The following is a 20,482-nucleotide window of genomic DNA, read 5'->3' as shown; positions in this document are numbered from 1 at the left end:
TGAGGGCCCAGAGCCAGCCCAGCTCACAGAGAAGGGGAACCGCATGGAGCCTGTGCCTGCTCTGGGAGAGGGGGCGGAATGACCCTGGAGGAGTTAAGGGAGGCGACCCATGCTGCCCACCCTCTTTTAGGGCAGCTCTTGGGGGTCTTTCCCACGCGAGAGAGAGGACTAGGGAAGGTGAAAGAGCACCAGGCCACCCCGTCTGCTCCTGATACAGGAGGGACATGAATGTCCCCCTCCAATCCGCAAATCCCTAGAACAGTGCTCAGGGCAGGGCAGGGAGGGGGCTGGTTATTTAATACCCCGTTATATGTATTTAATATATATTTCATATCCCGTTATTCCTCTCTAGTCCCCAGCACAGGCTCCTGCCCAGGACAGGCAGCGGCGGGGGGGTCTCTGCGCCGCCCCTCGCCCCTTCCCCTGCGATGCCGCCTGCCTGCCGCGCCTGCACTGGGGGGGTGTGGGAGAGAGATTTGCGAGGGGAGCCCCAAAGGCGTTTCGCAGCCCCCAGAGCACTCCAGGGCTATGCTGGGGGAATGATGATGATGATGATGATGATGATGATGATGATGATGATGATAATAATAGGTAAATAAATAAAACCTAACAAACCAAACAAATAATAATTTTTAAAAATAAGCCCCCCAAACCACCCAGCTTTTCCCCCAAACCGCACGTTTTGTCCTTAACCGTCCGTTTCTTCGCAGCGCCGGCGGAAGAAGCGGCGCAAGCGATTTTCAGAAATCTGCGCTGCGCGCAGCCACCGCCGCCGTGTTTCCGCGGGGCGCGAAAGGGCAGCGGCGCGGCCGGTACCAAGCGCGTAAAATGTCCGCGGTGTTTCCAAATGATGCATTTAGCCAGATGTTTAAGACGTATGAGAGAAGAGTAGTTAAAACGCGCATTATATAGTTCTGCCTAGTCTAAAATTGCACGCGCTGACCCATATATTTTAAACTGTAAACGGACTCCAGTCATTTAAAATATTGTAACGTCGATAGGACTAATTAATTGGAAATAAGAAACGAAAGAATACAATTAAACGAGGAGAGAATCATTTTCTAATTTAATAGCGGGACATTTATAAAGATCACAAGCTAAAAGGCATCGAATGATCTTATCGACGGAGTGTTAAATCAGCGCGGTGGGGGGCGGGGGCGGGGTGGCCTTCCTCATCCTCCTCCTCCTCCTTCTGCTGATCGCCATTTCCCCCTCGGCCCCGCGGAGACCCGCGCTCCGGCCCGCGGAAGATCCGCGCAGGGCAGCGCTGGGAGCGGAGCGGCAGTTCCCCGTCTGCGCGATGCCCTCAAATATTGTGATATTTTATTAGCCCCCATTTCCTAACAATAATTTATTGCGATAAAACAGACACCCGAGGTCCTCTTAAATTGTCTTTTCATAATGAATAAATTTAAACTGGCTAATTAATATATAAACTAAACCAATTTGTCAGGTTGATTTGTATTTTAGTTAATTGTGAAAGTAATTACCACACGGGCAAATTAACAGCTTTCTGGAAATGACCAAGGCAGGGTTTTTATTTCCTTCCTGGGTGAAGAAAATTCATTTTTCCCAGCTCTTGATGTGATGAATAAAAGTCATAAATCTGGGTGATTGGTGCAGGCAGAGTCTAAATGGCTTCATATTTCATTTTAGGTTTAATAGAAATATTCATGCTCTGTTTTAATGAAATTAAATTGAAGGGGGGTGGACTGAGAGGCTGTCGGTCGGGGCTTAAAGGGGCAGCGCACATTTGTGGGTTTTGTTGTTTTCTTGTGGATGAGCAAAAACTATCAAACTTTCGTTATTGCAGACAAAGCGCGCCAGATGCCATGATCGCAGCAGTCGTAGAAATACATTTAAATTTTTTACTTGACATTATCCGAATAGAAAGTCCAACGAGAGCCAGGCAAAACTTGAGGGAGTGGGGAGGAAGCACGCAGGGACAGCTTTTTCCCCAACTGCGGGACTTTGGGACGAAGAAAAGTTCTTGGCAGTCCGTTTGCAGACTGTCCCTTCTCTCCAGGGCTGACACCTCGGAGTGCATCAAATGCCCTTTTCCTGAGAGGCGACGTGCAGAGGCTGTCGCCCTCAAGCACCCAGCAAGGACAAGGTGCTGGTGCGGACCCATCCGCCTTTGTGACCTGCCCGGGGCCCTCCCCGGATTCCTTTCCCAGGCGAAAGAAAAAAGTTTCACAACGCATAAGCACTTTCCAAGTCCCTGAGGCTGGTGATGCCAGCCCGAGTACTCGCAGAGGCTCGTTTTCCCCCAGGGGACCGACAATCCCCCATACCAGGGAGCAACCCGGCTCGGGACCCGCCTGCAGCCGAAGCCGCTCCGTAATGGATCTGATCTGTGACTTGTTGATTTCCCCTGAGCAAATAAGGCTTTGATGCAGTCCCGGCGAGAGTGGTTAGCTGATGAATTGACAAAAACTAATCAGCTTTATTGGGAAACAGGTTAAGGGCAGCAGAGTGTCAATAATTCTCCGCCTGACCCCCTCATCCATTAAGAGAGGCAGGCTGATTAGACCGAGAAGACCCTGTGCTTTTTGCACTGAAATTGCTTTCATAAACTCACCATTATTAGCAGTCAATGCAAGCGGCTAATTTAGAGGAGACATCCCGAGGATGTCGCATTTATCAGGGAGGTTTATGTATCATTATCTCATTTACAGAATGTCGCAGTGTAATATGTGTTTTTGGCAATAACGCTGGCCCCGCGCCTGAGGTTTGTAACGGCTTTGAAGAGACCGGCCGGCGTGGAGAGACCGGGCTGGAGGGGTTTAATTCAGAGGACTGAGACACCCCACCTCATCGCGGGGCTCCGGGCGCTCCGCAGTTCCCACCGGGCAGCCCGCGGCGTGGGACGGCCCAGGGTTTAACCCACGGCCCCACGCAGCCCCTGCGTGCACCGCCCCGGTTTTTCAAAAGGCGAGATAGGCATCTGTTTGCCCATGGCCGGGGGAGCGGGGGCTTTGCTGAAAGGGGACCACCCGGAGGTGTCGGGGGAGCGCGCTCCTTGCGCTATCTCCGCCGAGATAACCGCGCATTGTTGGCTCCCGGGCAATATACTGGATCAACACAGGTGCGGGAGCCGTGGGGAGTTCAGCCGGCCCGGATGCCATGCGGCATCTGGGGCGGGGCAAACACATGGACCGGAGCGGGGGAGAAAAAAAAAAAGCCACTAAAACAAAACAAAAACACAATTAAAAAAAAAAAAGGAAAGGGGGGAAGAAAAAGGAAAATTACTTAAAAAAGAAAAAAAATGGCCTCGATTAAAAAAAAATATCTGAATATCGAAATTCTTGTCTCGGCACTACACCAGGAGGAAGGGCAGTCTAGGGAGCGATCAGGAGGGTAGAGGCGAGCGGCCGCGGCGGGCAGGGGCCGGGCTGGCCCCGCTGGGGTGTTCCCGAAGGGCTGCGGGGAGCGGATGGAGGAGCCGGGCCGCAGGATCACCGCTCGGGGCCGGCTCGCTGCTCAGATGGAATTTGCGGGTCGCGGGGGAGGCTTCTCCACACGTCCATCAACCAAACGATGCCCGCATGTGACACCGGACCGGGAGGTGCGGGATGCCCGGACGGGGCGAGCCGGGGAGGCGGTGATGGCCGGGCCGGGGGGGGATGATGCGGCGCCGGCCCTCGACCCCCAACCAGACGGCCGTACCTTCCGCCCCAGCACAGCCTGGAGAAACGTTCACGGCACCGGCCACCCTCGCCCGCCGGCCGCTGTGAGCCGCGCATCCCTCCCGGCCGCGGTCACACGTCCCCACCCGTGTCCTGGGCGCAGCTGTGCGCTCATGGCTCTGCGCGTACACTGGGTGAAAACCCCTGCAGCTCCGTTCCCCCCTCCCCTAAACTGCACAGAGAAGGGGCCCAAAGATGTACCATGAGGTGCTGTCTGTATATGCGGAACAACCCGCGCCCGGGGGTGCCCGGCCGGTGACAGCCGCGTCCCCGTTGCCAGCGGGCTGGATGTCCCCCTTGCCCACGATGCATTGAAGGGAGGTGACCCTCAGGCCTCCCGGAGGCCGGGATGCAGGGATGGAGGAGGAAGGCGCAGGTCCGATACCCCCCCGCGTCGGTCAAAGGGGACAAGCCCCTGTCCAGGACACTCGCTGCCGTGGGACCGTCCCGCGCGTGGGGCCCAAGGTGCCGTTCAAGGGGAAACGCGGTCCCAGCCGAGGAGCCCCGGCGGGAGGCAGCGCCCCCGGGGCGGCCCCTGTTCCCCCCGGGCCCTTTCCCTGGGCCCCCGCCCTGTATCTCGGAGCCCACCGGTGGCCCCGCAAAACCGAAGCGGTTCATAAAAGCGACCCTGCGACTCGGCTTCCCCCTCCGCTCCCCGCGGGGCCCGGGCCAGGGGGTGTGCGGGTGCCGTGGAGGTCTGCGGGGCACGTCCCCGGGGGCCCCGCGGCCTGTGCGGGCTGTGCTGGCGGCATGCGGGGGTTCCCGGTGCCGAGCGGCTGTTTGCGCCTGGGTGCATCTGCTTTGCCTGTAACCGTGTGCCTGTGTGGGGCACATCTGTGCGTGGGTGTTGTCGTGTGGCTCCACTGTGCCACGCGTGGGCATCTGCCGCGTGTGGTCGTGCCTGGCCTGTACAGGTGCGTCTGTGTGCCTGCCCTGTCTGTGTCTGTGCGTCTGCGGTGCTCTGTCTGTGTGTCTGCACCGTTTGTATGTGTGTGTCTGTCCTGCTTGTGCCTGCCGTGATTTTGTCTGTGTGTCTGCTTGTGTCTGTCTCTGCTTGTGTCTGTCTGCTGTGTGTGACAGAGTGTGTCCCGAGGCTCCGATCAGGGAGGTCGAGGAAAAATAAGTCAGTGCAGGAGAGAAGGGGAGTATTAGGACATGGGGCAAAGGGTGCGTGTTTGTGCCTGTGTATGTGCACACACCCCCCGCAGCGGTGCTCTGGGCCTTCTGCCCACGGAGCAGTGGCGAGAAGGGGACCAAGAGCACAGTCGTGAGATGATTTCTTTGCTCTGTTGGACTCCAGTTTTCTTTATTTTTTTCCCTCTCTCCCTGCTTTTGCCTCTTTTCCTCCTCTCTTTTCATTGCTTTTATTATTCCCACCCCAGGGGCCGGGCGGGGTGAGGCAGCGCACCCTTGTCGCGGTGGCACCGGCAGCCCCGGGTACACAGTCCCGCCGCCCCCCGGGTGCCAAACAGCCCCTCCCGGAGGGGACTCACGGCGGCGGATCCACGACACGGGCATTTCCCGCGGCCAAGCGCCTTCTCCCGGGAGCTAGCAAAGGCTTTTTGAAAGGAGAGCGTGTTTACCTTGGCAGCGCTTCGTGCCGGCCTGACCTTCCGCTCACACCGGCTTTGCGGCGTCCCCACCGCCCCCTCCCCGGGGAAATGGGACCCTGGCGAAGGAGCGACCCCTCGCCCTGCTCTTTCCCTTTTCTGTTCGAGCGTGTTTGCGTTAGATAAGCAGGTCTAATAACACTATTGACAAACCCGGGGGTTGGTGGCAGGCTTGACTCCCTGACCCACAGGTGTTTATTCTTTCCGACTCGTTAAAAAGCGGTCGGCGGCGCGTTTATGGCAAATATTTGCCGTGAGCGAGAATGGTGGAAAACTGTCATTGAATACGCGGCGGAAGCCACCTCGGCCGGCAAAGCCAGGCAAGCCCCGCGGCTGGGAGGGCTCTTCCTCGCCGACAGGAGCCGATTCTCCGTCCGTACACCGGACTTTCCCCTCCCGTTAACCCCAGCCCGCTGCCCCCGCCCCTCCGGGAGTCCCCGGGGGTGGGCAGGGTGGAAGGGGGCGGGCCGCCCCCGCTCCGCCGTGACAGGTGGGCGGTGGGGCCAATGGCGGGCGAGGCCGCAGCGGCGCCGGCCCAATGGGAGCCGCCTGCGGCCCTTGAAGGGGCGCGCCGCGGAGCGCGGCCGCACTGCTGCCCGCCGCTGCCGGGAGACGCGGCCGGCCCGGGGCCGCCCGACGCGCCGCGGTCCTCCCGCCTCAGCCCCATGGAAAAGTCCAAAAATTTCCGCATCGACGCGCTGCTGGCTGTCGACCCACCCAAGGCGGCTGCGGCGGGGCAGAGCGCGCCGCTCGCCCTGGTCACCTCGCTGGGCGGCAGCGGCAGTAGCAGCAGCGGGAGCGGCAGCCCCCCGTCCTCCTCGTCCTCTTCCTCATCCTCTTCATCCTCCTCCGAGCATCCCTCCGGCGGCCCCGCCGACTGCCTGCGCACCGACAGCCCTTCTCCGCCGCGCCTCCTGGCCGCCCATTGCGCCCTGGTCCCCAAACCCGGCTTCCTGCCCGGTACCGGCGCCCACCCGCATCATCACGCCTCGGCGGCCGGCATGGCCCTGGGACTGCACCCCGCGGCGCCCGGCGGGCCGGGCATGCCGGCGCAGGCGGCCCTCTACGGGCATCCCGTGTACGGCTACTCGGCTCTGGGCGGGCAGCACCCGGCCCTCTCCTACTCCTACTCGCAAGTGCAGGGAGCGCACCCATCCCACCCCGCCGCCGACCCCATCAAGCTCAGCGCCGGCACCTTCCAGCTGGACCAGTGGCTGCGGGCCTCCACCGCCGGCATGATCCTGCCCAAAATGCCCGACTTCAACTGTGAGTATTTGCCTCGCTCTGCCCCTCAGCCGCATCCCCGCCGTTCCCCATCCCGCTGCAGGGGCCTACCGGGAGCTGTCTCATTCCCGGAGAGAAGAAACCCCCTCCCTACCCACGCGTAAATGGGCTGCAGATTTAAGCAGACGGTGACTTTGATTTCATTTTTAACTTTAATTTTTATTGGAAGGAGAAAAGAGCAATCCGCAATGGGAAGGGGGGATGTGTGGGTCGCCTCACCATTCCCGACCCCTAAGGAGCCCCTAACAGTTCGGTTGTTCATGGCAGGTTGAATAGGAGGGTGGCAAATTGTTTCCTGCCGTTGCAAACGCCCTTTCCCGCCGTTCCCTGTGCGCAAAAGCCCCTGGAGATGGGGGAAGTGGGGACGGGGCAGGGGCAGGAGCCATCAGGGTCTCCCCAAAAAACCTGGTCTCGAAGTATGCCCACCAAAAGCCGGGCGGCAGGTCCCATTACTCAGCTACCGTTTCTAATTTTATTTCTCTTTTATCGGAAATCGGATTATAATAATTTTGGATGGCTACTCTGGGCAAACGGGCATAGGGAGGATCTGGAGTCAGCCAAAAATGTGGAATTCCGCGTTACCTGGGGATAATAAATAGTCACAAAATAAATATAGTAGGAACAGTTTAGGTTCGGGCCCAGGGAAAGCCGAAAACGCTGCATTATACCAGACAATCTTGAAGTCCCAGCAGAGGCAGGTTGCTGAGCACTAGGCCTCATGGCGATGGGGACCTCGTGTGCATCTGGTTTAGGCACAGATCATTTTTGGAGGTGTGAGCTCTCTGTGGGAATGGCCGATTTAACAATACCGGAGGTGTAGTTTTACAAAAATCATGCCAGGAAAAGAATTGCGATTTCTTTTCTTTTTTTTTTTTTTTTTTTCCCCTCCCTTCTCATACACTGCACACACATTCGCAGACAAAAAAGTCCATTGTTTTCTCTAGAATTGGGGTTGTTTAGACTGGAACATTCAGGAGGAAAAAAATAATTAGGAGAGCTGTCAAAGCCCTGCTTCTCAAACAAGGTGCAGAGGGGAATAAATAGCCGGAGAGAAACAAGAATGGAGCCTCGGAAAATCGCACCGCAGTGAGAAAATCTCGGCGCTGCTGTCCAGGAGCCGACAGTGTCCTGTTTTTTCTTTTTCTGCCCGCTTTAGCGAGCGGGCTCCAACCGCGGCCGGGGAGCGAGAGCTGCCCCTTCGAAGTTTTTATTTACTTACTTTTTTTTCCCTAAACCAAATAAGCCAAAGTGCTAAAATGCTCCGCGAAATGAGCGGTAGCGCAGCCGCGCCGCATCCCCAGGGCTGTCCAGGCCAAGCAAAGGGGCTCGGTCCCCCCCGCTGCCCTTTATTCATCACCGGGCTTTTTTTTTTTTTTCTTAAGTCTTTCCCCGATTTTAATTATTCTTTCTGAACACGGAAAACATGCCGATATAGGTAATTTTTTTTCTTTCCTTTTCGTTCAAATACAATTTTCCAGCCCTCGCTGCTCATTTACGCTCCGACGGGTGGCCGGTGCCCGGCGCTCGCAGCCGGCGGAGCGATGCGCAGCGGCTCGGAGGGGTCCTGGTCCCGGCCTGCCGGGGGGCTGCCCGTCTGCAATCCCGTTAATTAAAGCCGGCGGGTAGGGGCAGTCTGGGAACGCGGCAGGTTTAACCAAAGCGTTAAATGAAGCAAATTGCTGCTCCCCGGAGAGCCCGGTACCCCTTCGCCGCGATCCCTAGCTCTGCTTTATTGTCTAGCGCTCGTTAGGCTCTTGGGAAATCAAGAGACACTTTTCTTTATTTAAAATAATTAATTTAATTAATTTTTTTTTTCCTCCCTATGAGGAATCCCCTGACACTGTGTAAGCCGTGAAACGCCGGAGCTAGAGGGGATCCGTCCCTCGGTCTGGCGGATAACTCTCCATCCTACCCCAACCTCCTCCCACCACCTCTCCTGCCTCCCCCGTTCCCAGCCCCGTCCCGGGAGATGCCCGGTCGCGGGGGGCGGCTCCACGCTCACCCCCGCGCTCCCCCTTTTCTCCTCTCCCAGCTCAGGCGCAATCCAACCTGCTGGGGAAGTGTCGCCGGCCCCGCACGGCCTTCACCAGCCAGCAGCTGCTGGAGCTGGAGCACCAGTTCAAGCTCAACAAGTACCTCTCCCGGCCCAAGCGCTTCGAGGTGGCCACGTCGCTGATGCTCACCGAGACGCAGGTGAGTCCCCGGCCCCGCGGTGAGGGACAGATAGGGGATGCTGCCATGACTGGGGGGCGGTGGATGAAATGTTGTCTGTGTCCCCCCCGCTCCGTCTCTCACAGGTGAAGATCTGGTTCCAGAACCGACGCATGAAGTGGAAGCGCAGCAAGAAGGCGAAGGAGCAGGCGGCGCAGGAGGCCGAGAAGCAGAAGGGGGGTGGTGGAGAGGACAAGGGGGATGAGGACCTGATGCTGCCTGCCCCGGAGAAGAGCGGCGGGAGGAGGATGCGGGAACTGCCCGACAGCGAGCCCGAGGACGATGAGGAGGAGGAGGAGGAAGAGGAGGCAGCAGCGGCAGGGCGATGCTGCCCTTACCACTCCTCTGACTGCTCTGAGGCAGAGGAGGAGGACACGCAGCCCCGGGGCCGGCACGGAGCCCCAGCCCAGCCCCAGTGATTCCCCCCACAGGCCCCTCTCCCTCCAGCCGCGGGCTTTGCCCATCCCTCCGGGGGGTCAGCCCCACCGCTCTGGGTCGGCACCGGCCCTGTTCCCCTCTTTATTCCGATTTCTCCCTGCTTGGAGGGGGATGGAGAAGAGGATTCCCCGCATGTCAGGTGGGGAAGAGGATTCACGGTGACTACAGTGTTATTATTGACTGAAAAAAATCAGACAAAACTTGAGGCCCCCCTCCCATACTGGCCCCCTGGAAGTGCGCTCCTTTTGCTGCATATTGGAAATGTTTTGTTCTTACTATATATAGGGAAAACCGTTTATGTCATGAACGTTAAAACTGCTGGAAATCTCAATACTTTCTTTATTTTTGTATATCGTATTTATAAAAAAAAAAAAACGCCTCTACTTATGCATGCTAAATTATTCCCCAGGCCTTCCCACCTGCGTGATGGGGTGGAAAATAAACGGTGTTTTGTACTTAAAAGATTCATGAGCGCTCTATGTAGGGGGGGATGCTTGGCTCTCCCGGGCCGGGGTTGCAGATGTCTCTTGGTTCTCTGGGCGGTGCCGAAGCACCGGGAAAGGAGTAGGGAACAAGTTTCCAACCCGAATTTAATTCGGTGCTGCAGCCGTAGTGCAATATCTGACATCGGTGTGAGGTTTTTTCGGGAGAAGCGCCTCGGAACGGGAGAGGAATCAGGACGGCTTCACCCCCTCTCCGAGTTTTGTTTCGCTGCTTTCCAGCCCCCGCGCCGGCAGCAGAGCTGCGTGTCCCACCCGGGTACCGGTGTCCTCTGCCCTGCGATGTCCCCGCGAACCCGGGGCTGGGAAGGGGGACCCCGGGCAGCAACGGAGCCCCTGTTCCCCTGCGGGGCTGCAAACCCGGAGGCCGGGGTGTAGGAAATAAAGGAGCACCGCTGCTTTCCAGGGCCGATTCTGTTCACAAACGAGTGAGGAGCTCGGGCGGATAAAAGGGGGCGAGGGGCACCCGTGCCCTCCCCGGTACCGAGGACGGGACCCCCCGCCGGCCGCCCCGGCAGAGAAGCGCGGGCTTTTCGATAACTGCGGGATTTATCTCGCCAATAAATTTGCAGATCAATTCATCCTTGTCACCGCAGCTCTTCCCCAAATCAATTATAGCGAATTTAAATATAATCACTGGCTCATCCCCACCAGCTCGGGGCCGCGTCTGGTAATTCATTCCCGCTAATGAATGACGGCGCGGAGAGGCTCCCGCTCCCGCGTAGGGCCGCGCAAGTGGGCGGAGGGACCTGCCGGTCCTGCGGTTCCCGGCCCCCCGCATCCCGGGCGCCTTCGCTTCCCCGTAGAGCCCCGGAGGATGAAGAACTTCAAATAAGGCGTGTTCCCTCTCCCGTACGCCTTTATTTTTAATTTTTTTTTCTTTTTTTTTTTTTTTTAACAAACCGCGTTAACCTTTCACGTAAGAGCAGCACGGCCCCTCTAAATGGCTTCTATAACAATCCCTCCCGTTCACCACAGTCCGGCATATACATGAGCTTATGGCATGAGATGACACGAAGAAGAGTTGTCCGTGACCGACAGCTTCAGGCAATGCCGGCCGGGGGTGGCATTTAGGGACAACGCGCTTAGTTATTAGTTTACCAGCCCAGCACACCCAGGGCGCCGAGGGGATACGCCGTAAATCACGCGCGTTCACTGGGTAAATCATAAATCTGGATGGATCCTATGGGTCAGAAAACTTGATCGGGATAAAATTGATTTGGGCTTGATCGATACCTCCCTCCTTGCACGGAAAAAAAATCACGTTGGAGGCTCTGATTCAAATTTGTAAACGATTTCCTCTCGGCCACACGTTGTAGAGAGTTTAAGGCGATATTAAAAAAAAGGCATTAGTTGCTCTGCGATTTTCCACGCCGCTGGCTGCGGCTGCACCTTCGTGGGTGAACGCCCGCACAGGGCCGCGCAACATCTGCGCAACACCCGCACAGGGCCGCGCAACATCCGCACAACACCCGCGCAGGGCCGCGGCGGCTCCTCCGCATTACTCCCTTCCAGCAGGATTTACCTCTCTGCTTACACCTTAAATTATCCAAAACACATCCGCGTGAAGGACACATCGTTATCTTAAAAAAACCCGCAATAAATAAGAACAATAAAAAATCCCGAGGTACCTGAGATCACTCCTCCAGAAAAGATCCTCCCTCAGCCATTATTTTTCAATTAAATACCCGCTAATTAAACTGGCAGAGGTGCGCCACCGGGCCAGAATTTTTGTGTGTGCCCAAGAGGTGTGTGTCCAAACGCGTCTCAGCCCCATGAAAAACAGCCTTGCGGGGCACAGGCAGCTATTCACGGCCTCTGTATCAAAGTCCTACCGGTGTATTGTGTCTGTCTTAATAAAATTAATCTCTTTAAAGCCCAGCGTCTCACAAGAATGCCTTCAGTGTTCCAGACTACAAGGGCAAATATGTTTTTCAGATTCTGTTTTTATGGACGGATTAAAGTTTATTTTCCATAATAGGGCACCTAATAAAACCCATAAAGCTCTGTCACTCTTACAGCTGGTGGCCTCATTTAACACTTTCACTTCGTAAATCATTTTACAACTTACCAGGTGTTTCCAAAACTGAAAGGAGAGGAGGGGGAAAGAGAGCAGGAGAGGGGGGAAAGAGAAATTAAAGTCACTTAAAATATAGATACGGTCCTTTGGCGGTGGGTGCGTTTGCGTTGTCGCTTGGAAGGGCTTCAAAGAAGGTGTCGATCCCGACGGGGGAGAAAACCCTTTTAATCAGGATTTCCCACGCTCTTTTGAAGTGAGGAGGCTCGTCCCCACGTGCAGTGCAATCAAAGGCTCGGGGTGATTAGCGGAGCCCGGTAACGGGTGCGACACGCTCCGCGTTCCGCTCCGCTCCCCGCTCCGCTCCCCGCCCGCCCCCGAGCGGCGGGTGCCCCGGAGTTTGCCCAGCCGGGCAGCATCAAGGGGCCTCATTTTTCTTCCGCAGCCCCAGGTCAGCCAAAGGCCGGGCTGGGGATGGACGGGACGCACTCTCCGGCTGAGCATCTCCCTGGGGTCCCCCCGCAGCCATCCCCAGGGTGCTCCGTTGGTGTTGGTGTGGTCACTTTGCCTTAAGACCCGGCACAGGCATGTCTAGCAAGGCTTTAATCTAACCCCCTGTTTGTGATTTCATTATTCGATTGGTTCTCTTGCCCCAGATGCAGTAGGTAACAAGCCTCTTAAAACTTTCATTGCTGTACTTGAGAAGTGGTAAGTATGAACATGGACCTTTGGTGGACATTTTGCTTTAAAAAGCAACATGGTTTAGGCATGGATGTCATTAACTGGCAATTTCATAAGCATTAAGTGCTAAAACAAAAGAACCACAATAGGATCCATATGTTCGAGGTAAACCTGCTAAAAGTCTTTCAAATGGGAAACCATAAATATATAATCCCTCTCAAACTCTCCATGAAACTGCTGGGAACAAAATACTTCACTAGCAGACAGACTATTGATTATTTCTGAAGTCCAAACTGTTATGCTCATCCAAAACTAAGGGATTAATGTCAGCTTTTCCTTTAGTTCTCAGTAAGACCCAGTCCCACACTCGCTCCTCCTCTTCTTACTCGCCTTCCCTTTACTCCTGCAGGCCCAAGGGTGGGGGGGTTCCATGCCCGCCGCTCCCCAGGTGATTTCAAGCGGCTGCCTTGGTCCCACAAATCCATCCAGAGCTGTTCCCAGCTCTGATTTGTGTTCCCAGCTCTGATTTCCCTGCTGGGGCCTGCACTAAGGGTTGGTTCCCCAGGTGCCACCTCGGGCACCGGAGATCTCTCAGCGTGGTGAATGTCAGCGTAGATCCCCTTCTTTCTTTCCCAGCTTTCCTCCGTGTGCTGTGGGTGCCAGGAGAACTGCACAGTGCTTCAGCTGTGAAAGCAGAAACATTATTTTAAAATTCCTGAGCCCTACATAATCCTTGCGATACGCAGGGTTCTTCTTGGTCATCTGTTTCAATCCCACGAACAGCAACTCAGGACAAATAGTGGAAGGGATGAAGCTCCCAGGGGACACTAGTCTCCCTTGGGTGTTGTGTGATCAAATTACAGTCCTTCCGCCCCCAAAATGCTGCTTCAGGTCTGGCCAGAGTTAAATACCAACTGCACATCCTCTGGAGTTACTTAGTGACTGCGATAATGGATTTTTTATTTTTTCACCAATACTCGTGCAATCAGGATCACATCTATGGTGGGCTGGGGTTGTCCTGAATTAGATGAGGTGATTTTTTCTTTTCTGGGACTTTTTTGTTTATTTTTCTTGCCCTGAGGAGTGAGTGGTTGTGAAATGTCCCCTCCAATGAGTCATCTGCAAGGGCAGTGGCCCTGGGCAGTATTTACCACCTTGTTCTCCATACTTGGAGGGCTGAAGATCTTTAGGCTTACTGAAGTCCTGAGGCTCTCCCTGTGTGGAAATGGAAGCGCCTGCATGGAAATGGGATCACCCACAAAGTGTAGGAGGCCAGAGTGGTCATCTAGTGGTCTTTCTCTGATCACAAGCTACTATCAAAATTGGGCATTCGGCTTCCTGTTGGAAAATAAACAGGTTTTGCTGGGTTAAACCTGAGACTGGTTTCTAAAATCAGTAGATGAGAAGAAAGGCATCCTTTTCTTTTTGTAAAACCCAGAAGAGCCAGTGGCTCGCAATGAATTGTGTAGCTGGGAGGCTTAGCTCCATTTTACTGCCTGCAGGACATTTGCAAGCAGATCACAATTTCCTCTAATTAATCCATTATTTGAAATTATTATTCACAGGACTTCTGTTAATGTTCTTGGCTGACGGTAGCTTTTGGCAGGTGGGACTCGTGTCTGAAGAGGGAGCACGGATGGACAATGCAGGAGCCTCTAATTCAGCTGCCTCCTCTCTTCCCGCACAGAGGAGACGGGGGTGGAGAATTCCTGTCCCCATCCAGCACTGCGGGGCTGTGGGTACCACTTCCATAAATACAAACAAAAGGCAGCCGGCATGGATTTTAACCTGGGGATGAGGCAGGGGAGCGATCCCAATTTAGACAACGTCTCTTGTCCCTCACTTGCTATCCCTGGATGCCCTTTCTGGAAAGTACGTGAAAGCCAAGCCCAAGCTAATTTCTGCAGTGTAATAGCAGCTGGCGATGCGCAGAGGTCTGCATAGACGATCTAATGATTCTTTCTGGACTTCAACTTGATGAATCCATAAAGCATGTATTGCTGTAGCAGCTAGGTGCAATTTTAGAAATGTTAATGAGTAATTACATAAAGGTTGTCCACAGTCATTGATGTTAATCACTGTTCTTTTGCCAGGGATAATTAAGAAGACACTTCAGCAGCGTCAGCCAGTGGTTCCTGCTGTCTCTGCTGTCTCCTTCTCCCCTCCCAGCTCCTGCCGCGGCTCTCACCCTCCTTCAGGGATCTTCTCGAACTACCTTCATTCCTCTCATGCTCTCAGCCCCCCAGCGTTTCTGAAGGGCCTGACTGACTGTGGCCTGAAGATTTTTAAGCTCTAGATGAGCATTTCATATGGTCTTGTGAGGGTGAGCTGAGGGTGCTGGCAGAAGCAGATTCAGATCTGCTGCCTCCATGCTCCTGCTCAGAGCATCAGGGCACTCCGCTCTGTTCTGCAGGTAATTTGTTTAGGTAATGTGTGCAAATTATTTCACCTTTCTGTGACTTCCATCTCATCAAACAGCTGGTTTTCCCAACTTTTTTTGCCTTTTCATGTGTCTTGGAAACCTCTGATGAAAGGATCACGGCCAGTATTAATGACTATGGAGGAGCTAGAAAAACAGCTATGCAAGTATATGGTTTGTTGTACTAAAACTTATATTTTATCCACATTTTCACTCTTCAGCCCATGATCAGACGCTGTTCAGTGTAATGCAGTATTCAGGGGATGGAAAGCCCATGATGGAGGTTTCAGCAGAGGAGCGAGACCCCGGCTGTGTCGCAGAAACCCATGGATGGGCGGGCTGGGGTGTGAGCTCATCTCGTGCCTCTCCTGCTGTATGACATCGAGGAGACAAGTGTGTGACCTGTCCAGCTGCAGGGACCATGGAGTCACGTTGAGATTGGAAGGCCAACCGAGGCACCTAAAGCTGGATCACCCCAGGGGGCAGGAGCTCCCAGCAGCTTGCATCAAGCACCATGAAAAACATCTGTTCTGTTGGCTCTGAAGCTGCCCAGAGGTCACCTCTCTCGTTACTACAGCTCACGGGTGCTCTTTGCTTTGGGGATGGGAAAAAGAAATCATTCATCAGCTAAGGACAGCAAGATCCCTGAAACTCCCAGTTCTCTATTCTTCCAGATCTTCATCTTTAGGACTGATGAATGCATCTAGAGGTTAGATTTGAGGGTTGATTTTAGCAGCGGAGGAATAGGGGATAGTGTCGAAAAAGCTTCTGCAAAACCTGTTAATCCTGTGCCTCCGACAGCTCCACATCAGCCTTGGGCAGCCCTGGCTCCTCCCCGGGAGAGGCCACTCCAGGGAAACTGTTACTCAGCATCCATGAGGGTGTCAAAAGCCTTTAAACTCACAAACCTGGTATTAAGTTTTACAAGAACAGGGCAGCCCAAGAAACCTTGATGGGTCCAGTGTCCCTCTGGATCTGACTCACAGTGCTTTCAGATCACAAATTACAAAAATGAACCGATTCAAAATCCACAGCAGCTTTTGAGCCCATCTATTGCCTGTTGCTCAAGCCCCAAAGTGCTGGTGAAGAGCTCCCTAGAGCCTCTCTCGACAGCTTTTATTGTTGTAGGAAACACGATTTGGAATTCCTGTCCCTGCCTTTCTGTGCTGCTTCCTAATCTCTGTGGCACAGTACCTGCATAGTCCTTGGCGTAATAAAAACCTTCAAGAGACCAACAGGCTTAGTTTCATCTTCATACAAATCAATTAGTTAAGGAATTTGGAAAGCAAACACCATCTAGTTAATGTTTTAAGCGTGAGTTGAACTGCAGAGTAAGGAAAGAAAAAAATTCATCCAGAATCTACAGCTTTGGCTGAGGAGGAGAGATTTTGTGAATAAGATGCAAGCCTAGAAAATGCAATCAAGATGACTTCTTTTTCCCCAAGATGACACTAAGCATACCTTGACTTATTGTCTCTATACCAGAAAAATGCGCTGCTCCATCCCCTGACTGTTTCTGCACTGGGCTTCACCGCCTCCAAACAATATTCCCAGTTATTTCACGCCGGGGCCATGTGTACCGGCACACCCAAGAGGGATGTGAAGGTACTCTCGCCATCTGAACGGTAAAAGGTCCATAATGGAGCTTTTAATGAAAAATGTGTCATGCTTGGAAATCTTTCACATTTGAAAATGAAACGAGCATTTCACTGTTCCTGACAAAAAGGAAAAGGTCTCTATTTATAATCTTAGACTGTACCTCTCATTCCAGTTACATGAGTTAATACTTTTTTAATATATTCCCTTTGAAGTCCTCCAATCACGCAATGTGAGTTGGTTTTGGTGCATGAGTTGGTTTTGCCCTAGGACACGAGTTTTAAGGAACATTCGGTGCCAGCTGGCTCTTCCTAAACTTATTCTTGATGGATTCTCATTTCATTTCCTTAAAGCATTATTAGGGACACCACGTGACAACCGATTCTGAATTGTGGATGCATCTAAATGAGCGGGAGGCTACTGTAATTAGTTTGAAAGCAAGGCTGCAGGTCGCACCAGAGCTTGCCGATAGCATGGCTGTTTTATACGGGCAGCTGTGACATCCATGCCTGCGGGCCTCACGGTAAACTAAGCTTTCCTGGAGGGCGAAGGAAAGTTCCCCCAGGAGACGAAATCACAAGAAGTGGCATATGGTAAAAGAGTCATATCTCTACCTACAATTCCTGAAATCAGTCCAGCCCAAAAAGTCTTGGGTAGAACTTATACCCTGCCTTTGGAAAAGTGACCCTACAGATCAAATCGTCTCCTGAAAACAAAATTGTTTCATCTACTGCAGGAAAAAAATCACGTATTGATTCTCGCACACATGGGACGTAGCCGGGCACTAAGCCCCTATTACACTCAAAGCAATAAAAATTTGGGTATTAGAGTTGCCACTTGCGCATTTATTAAGCTTTGGCACGGCGCTGCTCCCGGGCTGTAACTTTTCACGTGCAGAGTTCACCCGCAGAACAATGCGAACCAAACGATCCCAGATGTGTTTTAAGCGCGGTATTGGGTTGCACCCCTTTGCTGGCGCGAAGCAGGGCAGACCCGCTCGCGTCTGCGCTTTCGGAGCACGACTGATATCGACCCGTCGTCCCCGGCGGGCAGGACAATGGAAAAATGTCAAGTTGCAGAAAAAAAAAAAGCCCCGCAGATACTTGGCCCGTTCAGGTGCGGTGTTAAAACCCTGCCAAAAGGACTCGCGTATGATTTATCAGCGTAACACTCCGGCCAAAGCTAAAAACCAGACTTGACTGCCCCGGTTAATTTTGATACAGAAAACAGAGAAAGTTTAAAACATCGCTGTCCGGCTTAAAAGAAAACAAAAATTGAAACCGTGATAATAGCTGTGAGGGGATAGTGCTGTTTAGAAGGGGAATTGAAATCTTCTGCTATACAGCTAAAAAATGAAGCATCCGCCTTTTAGTTAAATGCATCTAAACCAGATCACGCCGTATTTTCCACTGGCTTGTCAGGCGTAAGGATTAACGTTGCAATCGTAGCTGCTTGGTTTTCCAGCGGAGTATATTTTTACCAATTCAAAGCTATTTTCTGCTCATGAGGTAGTAGCTCCCCCAAACCTCCTTTATGGAAGAAATTTGGACATTTTAAGCGGCAGCTCTTTTCTTGGAACGATCAGGGAATGTTTCTCACAGAGGTTTGATGTCGGCTAACAGTCTAATCCTCAATAAGAAGAAACCTCAACATGCTGTATTTTGTGTTATCGTACATTTATTCACAGAATCACAGAATGTCAGGGGTTGGAAGGGACCTTGAAAGCTCACCCAGTCCAATCCCCCCGCCGGAGCAGGAACACCCAGATGAGGTTACACAGGAAGGTGTCCAGGCGGGTTGGAAGGTCTGCAGAGAAGGAGACTCCACAACCCCCCTGGGCAGCCTGTTCCAGGCTCTGGCACCCTCACTGTGCAGAAGTTTCTTCTCATATTTAAGTGGAACCTCCTGTGTTCCAGTTTGCACCCATTGCCCCTTGTCCTACCATTGGTTGTCACCGAGAAGAGCCTGGCTCCATCCTCCTGACACTCACCCTTTACATATTTATAAACATTAATGAGGTCACCCCTCAGTCTCCTCTTCTCCAAGCTAAAGAGCCCCAGCTCCCTCGGCCTTTCCTCACACGGGAGATGCTTCACTCCCTTCAGCATCTTCGTTGCCCTGCGCTGGACTCTCTCCAGCAGTTCCCTGTCCTTCCTGAACTGAGGGGCCCAGAACTGGACACAATATTCCAGATGCGGTCTCACCAGGGCAGAGTAGAGGGGCAGGAGAACCTCTCTGACCTACTGACCACCCCCCTTCTAATCCACCCCAGGTCCCATTGGCCTTCCTGGCCACAAGGGCACAGTGCTGGCTCATGGTCACCCTGCTGTCCCCAGGACCCCCAGGTCCCTTTCCCCTACCCTGCTCATGGCACTGCACTATTCCATGGCAGGCAAGGCAGAATGTGCCCAAGCCCGGTGTAACTCCTTCAGCAGCCTCTGCTGCGGACAGTGCTTGATGTGCAGTTTTGCAGAAAGCCGCTTGCCAGCACTGGAACTTGCTGCTATGACAGGGAGACCTCACAGCACCGACAGCCCTGCTGCTGTGACAGACACCTGGGCAGGGCTGGCTTTGCTGGTGACAGGTTTTTTCTCCAAGGTTAAAAATAATAAATATATTAAAATGTATATTATATACATTAACTAGTTCTACTTGTATTTATACAGATATATATCTTTTAATACACACAAAAATATAAAATGGTATCAGCTTTCCTTTTCACATGTGCCTCGTACCCTTGGGATGCGACTGGACCACAGAAGCGACAGCTTGCAGGCAGGTACGCGCACCGATAGCGCACTGACAGCCTTTCCACCCCCGTGAGGCTGGGACAGTTTGGCCAGCAGGACCATGGAAAAAAGCTGTTGAACATGGCAAGATGCAAGACTCAGGAATCCATGTGCATCCTAGAGCTGTCAAATTTCTATTTCAGAGTTATTCCCTCACTGAATCACAGCCGCGGGACGGGACTTACTTCGAAATGCCCACAGCAACTGCCCTTGTGCCGTGACGCTGGCACTGGGGACTCGCAGTGTATTTTGGCTGCTTTCCTTGAAAATTCAGTTATTAAAAAAAAAAAATTATGTTTATACATCAATGTGACAAAACTAAAAGCTGCAGGCAGGTAAAAATGTGTTTTCTTCAGCAACAAAGCAATGGCTCTAATAACTGTAAGTTTGCACAGAACATACTAGCTGTTGGGGATAATTATGGGGATAATAATGCAAGTCTCTATTTAAAAAAAAAAAAATAGCAATTGTAATTTTAGACTGTAAGGTCAAAACCATCTCCTCTAATTGCATGGCAACACCTGCAGCACACCGCCCCAGGCAGCTGCAGCCAGAGAATAGACTCAGACCCATAAAACACGAGGCAATCTTTCCACCCGCAGCAAAGGGTGGTCAATTCTGATCACCAAGGAAAGTGTTCAAAGAAGGAACCGGCAGCCTGTCACACTGAATTTAAGGAAGATGTTTCAAGATTTATCTCAAAGAGGAAAGTCACCTCAGCCTCCCAGCTAGAGCACTGTGTTTCCATTTATGTGTCACCAAGCCACAAATGCGTTGAAACGCTGGGTCTACCTAAACTCCTGCAAAAAAGGTAATTAATTAGGTGGCTGCTGCTGTCTAGGGGTAGCAATTTTTCCCACTGAGGTCCCACACATTCCATAGCAGCCAGTTTCTAGGGGCTTGCACAGATTTTCTCCCAAGTCCAGCCTTCAAAACTAAAATACAGGGTTTACCATGGCTGGCTGCAAGGGAGCTGTTTACGTGCGCTCTCCCAAGTTGTGACTTTTGTATCCATCACGATACAGTGTCAATTCTTCTGCTGCCCACACTTTTGTTAATTCATATGAATTTTAGAAATACTTTTACTATTTTTTTATTTGTCTTCTGCCTGTTTCATGTAAGATGCAACAGAGGGGAAATCATCAGATTTGTATACTTAGAACCTGTTGCTGGTATGAAACAGGCTGAAGAAAGCATCTCGCTTTGTTCTTTTAGTAGTAAGCTCTTCTGTATTGGTTTTAACCGTGC

General features: G+C 52.9%; 1 protein-coding gene across 1 annotated transcript; it reads left to right on the top strand.

Annotated features, from left to right (window-relative positions):
• The first annotated feature begins 5,805 nt into the window (after positions 1 to 5,805).
• MNX1 (motor neuron and pancreas homeobox 1) lies at positions 5,806 to 9,213 on the top strand. The gene is made up of 3 exons (XM_065629830.1): positions 5,806 to 6,565; positions 8,616 to 8,776; positions 8,881 to 9,213. Exons 1-3 carry the CDS (start codon positions 5,806 to 5,808, stop codon positions 9,211 to 9,213), a joined length of 1,254 nt encoding a protein of 417 aa, XP_065485902.1.
• Positions 9,214 to 20,482: the final 11,269 nt, after the last annotated feature.

This window comes from Caloenas nicobarica, chromosome 2 (assembly GCF_036013445.1).
Source record: "Caloenas nicobarica isolate bCalNic1 chromosome 2, bCalNic1.hap1, whole genome shotgun sequence".
Lineage (NCBI taxonomy): Eukaryota > Metazoa > Chordata > Aves > Columbiformes > Columbidae > Caloenas > Caloenas nicobarica.
This window is presented reverse-complemented; position numbering and strand designations above follow the sequence as displayed.